Raw genomic sequence first — 8898 nt, forward strand, 5'->3', positions numbered from 1 at the left:
TCGCCATCTCTCCCCGCGCGCAATTAGAGCAGCCGCGCTCGCCAAGAAAAAGGTCCGCGATCGCCGCGCAGATGAAGTGCTCTCCGCGCGCGCGTGGAGGGTAAATTCAGCTCGCGGGGGGCAACATGTTGGAGGGAGGGGGGCATGTGCGGAGTCACGACGCACGACGCAACGCGGTTCGTCATGACCCTGAAGTGAATCACGATGGGATTTCGTTGGTGACGTGAACGCAATTAGACTCGCTTTTTGCGCTGCGCATTTCCCACCAGCCGCAGCTGCCAATCATCTCCGAGTTTGCTGGGTTTTATTTTCTATTTTTACATTCTGCACTTTCCATCTCCTGAAACTTCATTTGCCCTCCTCCGCGCGCACAGTGGCTGCGCTCCGCCCGCGTGCGCAGACGGTTTTGCGGGATTTTTCTCCGCCGCTTCATGCCTCGCGCACCTGTGGACGCCTTTTGTGCTCCGCTTGCCCCCCGTCCCTCCCCACAGCGCAGAGCGCGCGGCGGACGCGCGGCCGGACCCGCGCTCTGAGGACACATCCAGCACCACCGCGGCTCCGAACAGCTCCAGCCCGCGCGCGCGTGGATGGGCTCTGCCGGTCTCCGTGTCTCCCGCAGCTCCTAACGACCGGCGACGATGGCATCTCACGGCTTCTGGTCCCTCGGCGCGGATAACGCGGGGGCCACCGCCGGCAGTCAGAGCCCCAGCACGCGTGAGTGCTTCTGTTTTCTGTCAGGATGACCTCTGAGGAGGAACGCGCGCGCTTTGTTCCAGACTCACCTTTCAGACGGGCCTCCTGGCTCTGAGCGCGGAGTTGGCGCTCACCTCATGTCCTCTTGTGTCCTGCAGCCAGAGCCTGGTGCCAAGCGGCGGCCCAGAAACTCTCCGGAGGAATTGGATCGAAAATATGCGGTATGTCGGTGGAAGGAGCGGCTGCGGGCCCGCGGGGCGCAACATTTCACACCTATTCGTTCTTATTTATCCATAACAACCCAAATGACGCATCGACGTTGTTTTCAAAGCGCTGCTGAACGTGGGGGAAGTGGAGAAAGGTGCAGAAACGGGCGCAAAGCAGCCGCTGCAGCCGGCAGCCGGAACCTGCGGCTGCAACAAACCCTGCAACTGCGCCAAAACCGACGTGGGCTTCTCCGACCTCTACTCAACAGGTCTGAGGCTTTTACGCACCGCCAACACTCCAAACAGACTCATTAAAACCGAGTCATATTTAATCTTGTTTTTTACATTTCAAAATAAGAGCATTTCCTTATTATTTATCTTTTAGTAAATGTAAAAACTCATCAACGGGCCTATCTTAGTGGTAAATTAAAAAAAAAATACTCTTATTTTTCAAACTTTAAAATAAAGATTATAATTTGAACGGAAATGAAGAATTTTAACAAAAGAAAACAGATATTTTAATTTCTCAACATTTTATTTTCCAAAGGTCACCTTCAGCCAAATCTTGTCCTTGAGGGCGTTCGGGGCTTCAAAACTTAAAAAATAAAACCTCCAAATCTTCTTATTTATTATTATTATTACAAAAGAAAACATATTTTAATATAATAATTTATTAGAATGAAGGAATTTTGTGTTTTTGCTCTTAAGGCCCCAAAGTGTGAAGTTAAATCCGATGTGGAGCGCGCTCCTTTCCTCTTTTATTTGTTTGTTTGTTGTTTCCGCAGACTTGTTGCCGGCTCTGGACGGAGACTCCAAGACCATGACCTTCCTGCAGGAGGTGGTGGACATCCTCCTGGCCTACATCGTGGAGTCTTTCGACCGAGAAACCAAAGTGATTGATTTCCATTATCCAAACGAGCTGCTGCAGCTCAACAACTGGGAGCTGCAGCACGATCCCGCCACCCTGGATGATATCTTGATCAGCTGCCGCGCCACGCTCAAATACGCCATCAAAACAGGCAAGTTAAAAACGAGTTAAATCCCTAAAATTAAAATGTTTTTTCTGCGCATTCTCCATTTTTTTTTATTTTGCGCGTTTTTTCTGATGTTTTGTCGCTGAAGGGGGAGGTAGACATGACGAAGGAGCTCCATAATGGGAGGTGTCCTCGTTTTCCTCCTCCTGACTGCAGCCACCAGACCGATAAATGCAGTGACGCAGCGAAAGTGCTCCAGCACGCGGCAGATAATAGGCTAATAATCGGGCTTCGCGGGCCCACTCCATTATTCTCAGCTGAGTGACGCGCGGGAGGACATTTACGACCTCCTCCATCTCCGCGCGCTGTCCCCTGTCTGTTTTTATTTTTTAATAAAAATGTATAAAAAAGATTTGGCATTTTTATGGACTGGAATAAAACAATTATGACATGTTTTCTGCTGCGTAAAATCCTGTGATCGGAAAAGGCGCATTTGGAGACTGTTTACCCGGTAATAACCCCCGCAGCCGCCGCCGCAGAAGCCAAATGTTTGCATTATTTTCAAAGATCATTTGCTAGTCTGCAATTAAAGCGTCTCCGCAGTGACAGCTCCAGCTCGTTCCTCCAAACTCCTTTGACTTTTCTGCACAAAAGCGCGCAAATTGCATGACGTCTCCCTCCTCTTCCTCCCTCTCCTCCAGCTCATCCCAGGTACTTCAATCAGCTCTCCACGGGGCTGGACATGGTCGGGCTGGCGGCCGACTGGCTAACATCCACGGCCAACACCAACATGTGAGTAAACGGGGCCCGCCTTAGCCCGCTTTAGCCCGCTTTGGCCCGATTGCGAGCGCAGATAGCAGCTGATGAGAAAGAATTCCATTTCCGGTGCATCCGCGTGCGCTCTGCTGATAGCGGCTCTTCCCCCCTCAATCATGCCAAATGAAAAGGGTGAAATGAAACGCCCCCCCGCCCCCTACTGCCTCCCTTTACCCCACATCGCACCCCTCCATTTACAACCTTTTATCCCCCCTCCTCACTTCTGATCCCCGGGGATTAAATGGGAGAAAATTAGCCTTGAAATTGAATTCTGACTAATCTGAAGCTCATTTCTGATGTGTGTTTTGGGGCTGATAAAAGCTGCTGCTTTGGCAGCTGCAATGAACTGCAAACAAAGACAAAAAAATGCTTGTGCTTGGTAGATTTTCAAAATAAAATGCATTTTACGCAAGTGCCATCTTTGTGTAACGGGCCCATGTGACGCCTCTTGTGTAACGCAGGTTCACCTATGAGGTGGCTCCTGTCTTCGTGCTGCTGGAATACGTCACCCTGAAGAAGATGAGGGAGATCATTGGCTGGCCGGAGGGGCGGGGGGACGGCATCTTCTCACCTGGTACGTGTGCAGCAGCCAGCGCCCCTCCCTCCGTCCTGCAGATGGAAGAGGCTCTGCGACTGTTTGGATGCGTCAATGTGCATTTTGATGATTTAAATGGAACTCATTTCAGGGCCAATTACCATAAAATAATTTTCATTTTCCAGCTTAACCTAATTTTCTTGAAAACCTCCTGCGACAGGAGTGTCAAACTCAAATAAGGACCCAAATCCAAAACACACCTCAGGCTGAACAGGATAATATTTATTGAACTCACTAAAATTATTTTTTTAACTTTTAAACTTTCGAATCTAATTATGAACTAGATATATAACATTACCTGTGATAATGCTAGTGTGAATGCTGTAAGCTGAATTTGGGCTGAAGAAGCTGGAACTGATGGCCAACTAAAATATTAGCTAAATCCCAAATTAGCCTCAAAAACTAACATAGGTTAACTAAAACAGCTAGCGTGTAGCTGAAAAAAATAGCCAAACTTCAAAATAGCATAACATTTTTTAAAGAAAAGCCTATATTAGCCAAAATGACCAGCATGATGTAAATATTATCTTAACTCCAAAACAGCCTAAAAAGCTAAAAGAAAAAGGGGTGGGGTGGGGGCTAAATTAGCCAAAACAATTAATGTACCTCAAAAAATAAGTATATTTTAGCCAAAACGGCTAGCATGTAAATATTAGCCAATCTCCAAATCAGCCTAAAAAACAAAAAGGCCTAAATTAGCAGAAAAAAGTTAGCATGTTACTGAAATATTAGTTAAACTTCAAAATAGCCCAAATTAGCCAAAACAGCTAGCATGTAGCTGAAAAAATAGCTACATTTCCAAATAATCTAAAGAGCTGAAAAAAGCCTAAATTAACCAAAACAGCTAGCATCCAAATATTAGCCTAACTTCAAAACAGCCTAAGAAACAAAAAAAAGGTCTAAATTAGCAGAAAAAGCTAGCATGTAACTGAAATATTAGTTAAACTTTAAAAAAGCCTAAATTAACCAAAACAGCTAGCATGCAAATATTAGCCCAACTCCAAAACAGCCTAAAAAAGCTTAAAATGAAAACCCTAAATTAGCCCAAACAGCTAGCTTGTAGCTAAAATATTAGCTAAACTCCAAAATAGCCTAAAAAATCTTAGTAAATGCCAAATAGTCCAAAAAGCTAGCAGAATGACAATTTTTAAAACTTTAAAATCATAGCTTTTTAACATAATTATAATTCATAAAAATTAAGTAATATTATTCAGAAATAAGTCAATTTAAACCTTAAACAACTTTCAATATTTTACTCTCCTTAAAAATATATGTTGTCGAAATTATATGAGTTAGAAATAAGCACAAGATAACACCGTGTCATTAATAACAATAAAACAAAATAATCTGGAGGGCCGGATAGAATTACCCGGAGGGCCGGATCCGGCCCCCGGGCCTCGACTTTAACACACCTGTCCTCCGCTCTGGTGGTTGAAGCATGAAAACGAGAATGAAGCATGAAAATTGTGAGTGTTCCTGTGTTCCTGTCAGCTGCAAAGATGTCTTCTTTTAAAAAAAAAAAAACATCCATTTTGAAATTCTTCCATCTTCAACTCCTCTGAGTTTGCAAATCCACGTCTGTCCTCCAGGGGGAGCTATTTCTAACATGTACGCCATGCTGCTGGCCCGCTTCAAGATGTTCCCTGAGGTGAAGGAGAAGGGGATGTCATCCGTCCCCAGACTGGTGGCCTTCACGTCGGAGCATGTGAGGTCACATTCTTCCTTCTCCGTGTCCGCCGCTCGCTCCTGACGTTTGTGCGTCTGTCACAACCTGACGGATGTGTGTCGCGTTCACGGCCGCCTCCTTCATCACCAGAGGACTTAAAGGAAAACAGATTTATTTGAGCTGATCGCTTCTTCTCCTCCTCTTTTATCCCGTCAGAGCCATTTTTCTATCAAGAAGGGGGCGGCGGCGCTCGGCATCGGGACTGAAAGTGTGATCTGCATCAAAGCCGACGAATGGTAATGATCCACAGAGAGAGCTTTAAAGCTTTTATTTTGTTGTTTATTCTCCAACTTGAAGGCAAATTGGGATATTTTTCCTATTTGACTTTGAAAAGTTATTGATTATATGAACATAAAGTGATTTAACAGGAGATGAGAAGCTGAAGTTTTAACTGCATTTTACTTTTTAAGTCTGACTTTGCTAAATTAGTAAGAGGGATACATCTTTAGGACAAATGAGCTCAAAACTTTAATATGCTTCTGTTCAAATAGATTTGATACATTTTTTTGTAAATATTATTTTTAGCAGCTCCAACAATAAAAAGCATTGACTGTACATGAGAACTGGACCGAGTGAGTGTGACGTCATCCTAAGAAGATAGTTCAGACTTGATGATTTCCTGACACCATGTTGGAGCCAAATGTCGGTCTGAGTCATCGTTTCTATGGCAACCACTCTGACCAATCAGGAGTAAGCTTGTCAAAAGGCCACACCCCTACCACTTGAAGGCGGGCTACATAAAGTCTATTTGGAATGTTGGACATGGGGGCTGGAAGGCTCCACCTACTTTTGAGGCCTCTGATTGGTCAGTTTGTGACTTGAACTACAGAAAAAATATATCATAAAAAATAAAGATTATCAAGAAGATTTAAAAAGATTCTGACCAATAGAAGGACTCATTAACAGCTGATTATTGCTCTATAGAACTCTGTGGGATTTTGGCTTCTTGGAGCCACTTCCTGTTTGAACCTCCAGCTGGTGGTACAAAAGTCTATAGTGAGTTTCTGGCTTTTATAAAGAAGCCAACACGGTTTGGGTCAAACACTTTTCTGACTTGGGAGGGGAAACGTTCACAAGTCATTCTCACTCCCAAGTCGTCACTTATTGATGTTTGGTTTAGGACTCTCCGGATCACTCTTAGACGTGTTGGATGTCCCCGACTCGTCATTGTTTGACATCCTGGCTGTTCATGAGTTCCCAACCTCCGGACCACGAACCAAAACTGGGCCAGTACCGGGACACGGAGCACACTGGTACCCTAAACCTAACCCGGCACTGGACGCAGATTGGTCCTCGAGTACCCCAACCCGGTACCGGTACCCAAACCTTAACCTGGCACCGGATGCAGTATCTGAAGCAGTACCAGACGCAGACTGGTCATCCAGACGCAACCAGTACTGGTACCCTAACCCCTGTACCAGTACCCAAACCTAACCCAGCATCGGACACTGCACCAGACGCAGACTAATCCTCAAGACTTGTCCAGTACCGGTACCCAAACCTTAAACCGGCACAGGACGCAGTACCGGAAGCCGTACCGGACGCATTGCTGGACGCAGACTGGTCATCTAGACACGTCCAGTAATGGTACCCTAACTCCAGTACCGGTACCCAAACCTAACCAGGCACCGGACATTGCACCGGACGTGGTACCAGACGCAGATTGGTCCTCAAGACTCGTCCAGTGACGGTACCCAAACCTTAACCCGGCACCAGACGTGGTACTGCGCACAAACTAGGCTGGGTTAAGGTTTGGGTACCGGTCCTGGACACGTCCTGAGGACCAGTCCTCATCCGGTAACGCATCCCGAGAGTTGTGGATCCTTGATTTTACCAACAGCCCGTAAAAACGACGAGTTAGGGACACCGAAAACGTCAAGAAAAGACTCAGAGGGGTCTTTAGGCAAACACCAAAATGTGACGACTCGGGGATGGGAATGTGTTGGTTTTCCTGTGGCTGATAGGAGCGGAATCCCATACTATGATAAATCCCCCACCATGCTTAAACATTGGGTGTTTTTTTCTTAATATTCTGCCTCAAATTGGACTCGTTCATCAAAACTTCAGCATTTAAGTTTAGATCTAAGATAAAAATACAGACTTGACCGACACTGAATTGTAGATAAACTGAGATATTTTCAATAAAAGTGACCAAAGTTCTGATAGATTTTATTTATCTTTTGCTTCCTGCTGTTTTAGCGTAGATTTCCTTACATTTATTTTCATTGTTTCTGGATCTTCTGCAGCCGAACCAGATTGACAGTAAATTAAAAAAAGAAAAGTGTTTTCAGTGAGGTGTTGGTCTCTAAACCGGCGTTCCGGTTCCGTTCGTGCAGCAGCATCAACATTATTGAGACATTCTCAACCTTAGACATGAACTCTGCTTCAGCTGCTTCTTCCTGATGATGATCGGGAACAAAGCGACGCTCCATTACGCTCGTTTAGGTGGAGACCTCGGTGGAAGTTATCTGGAATCTCAGATCCATTTGACTTAATGCCTCGTTCCCTCGGGGTCGTGCTCATCCTCGGCCCACTTAGCCACGCCAGCTCTAAAGATCATCTTTCTGTTTTGCTTAACTGGCTGGAAGCGTCTTTACTGTCTGATTATTTTAACATCCGCTAAAGCTTTGTTGTACTTGCAGCGGTAAACTGATCCCGGCTGACCTTGAGAGGCGAATTCTGGAGGCGAAACAGAAGGTAACGTGGCACGCTATAAATACGCAGCGATGGCTCCATGCGGCGTTGGCTTTATGGGGTCCATCAGCCGGAAGCAGAAGTTTGGGCGATGTGCGCTCCATGTTTGTATGCTTTACCCCCGTGCAGGGCTTTGTGCCGTTCTTTGTGAGCGCGACCGCCGGGACGACGGTGTACGGAGCCTTTGACCCCCTCATCGCCATCTCCGACATCTGCAGGAAGTACAACGTCTGGATGCATGTGGATGTGAGTCCAGAGACGCCCCGAAATCGCAGTAACTCCTCCCGCCGTCATCATCACTGGAGGAGATTTTAGTGCACGGCGCCACACGGCGCACCTCCGAGTTTGACAGATCTATTATGTCTCCGCCTCCAACCGCAAGGAGCTGACCCAGATAGAGAGCGAGCCATTTCCTATCTAACACTGAGATGAGAAAAACTGGAGCAGAGGCTGTAAATCATCGCCTCCCTCGGCTACGCCGTCACTGCACCCCCCCCCACCCCCCACCCCGCCCCGCCAGAGGGATGTATTAATGAAGGTGATGTTGTCTCGACAGGGGGACACCTCTATTAGGAGACTCAAATGGCCTTGTCTATCATTCGCTAACATGCTGAGATGGGAAAAGTGTTTTTAGACATCAGAACCAGCAGATGTTTGCAGCTCCTCCGATGGAGAAACTTCAGCCGAGGAGAAAGATTTTAGAACCAAAACCTTTCAATGAAAACTCCTTCATCTTATTGAATATGTTAGAAAACTAACATTTAGATTATTTATTTTTTACATAGATTAGAAAGCAGAATGAGACGTGTTTCATCCTGATTGTGGCTGATAAAAAGACCACAGAGGAAAGAATAAATGTTTGATGATAAAAAAACAGGAAGATGCTCCAAAGATTCGGTTCTAGAGCATCGAGACGTCGTCGATTTCTGCCGTACTCGTGATTTTGAGTCTGCGCTGTTGTTTTGTTTTAGTTTTGTTGCTGAAAGAAAAGAAAAACACAGGATTTAGATCTATGCAGGAATCCAGAGTTTAGATTTGTTCATTAATCCAAAGTTTACATCCGTGTAGGAATCCAGAGTTGAATCAGGATTATAGATCTGTTCAGGAATCCTGATTTTAGATTTGTTCATTAATCCAGAGTTTAAATCTATGTAGGAATCCAGAGTTTCGATTGGTTGAGAAATCCAGAATTTC

General features: G+C 45.7%; 1 protein-coding gene across 1 annotated transcript in view; it reads left to right on the forward strand.

Annotated features, from left to right (window-relative positions):
- Positions 1-38: 38 nt before the first annotated feature.
- Positions 39-8898, forward strand: part of gad2 (glutamate decarboxylase 2) — a gene marked incomplete in the record, with an annotated part of 18983 nt that continues 10123 nt past the window's right edge. The window contains 10 exon segments of the mRNA XM_024280342.2: positions 39-714; positions 852-914; positions 1025-1168; positions 1685-1918; positions 2575-2665; positions 3151-3263; positions 4874-4989; positions 5167-5246; positions 7653-7707; positions 7834-7950. Of these exon segments, the coding sequence (XP_024136110.1) occupies positions 639-714; positions 852-914; positions 1025-1168; positions 1685-1918; positions 2575-2665; positions 3151-3263; positions 4874-4989; positions 5167-5246; positions 7653-7707; positions 7834-7950 (1089 nt within the window).

The sequence above is a fragment of the Oryzias melastigma genome, linkage group LG20 (assembly GCF_002922805.2).
Source record: "Oryzias melastigma strain HK-1 linkage group LG20, ASM292280v2, whole genome shotgun sequence".
NCBI classification, from domain to species: domain Eukaryota; kingdom Metazoa; phylum Chordata; class Actinopteri; order Beloniformes; family Adrianichthyidae; genus Oryzias; species Oryzias melastigma.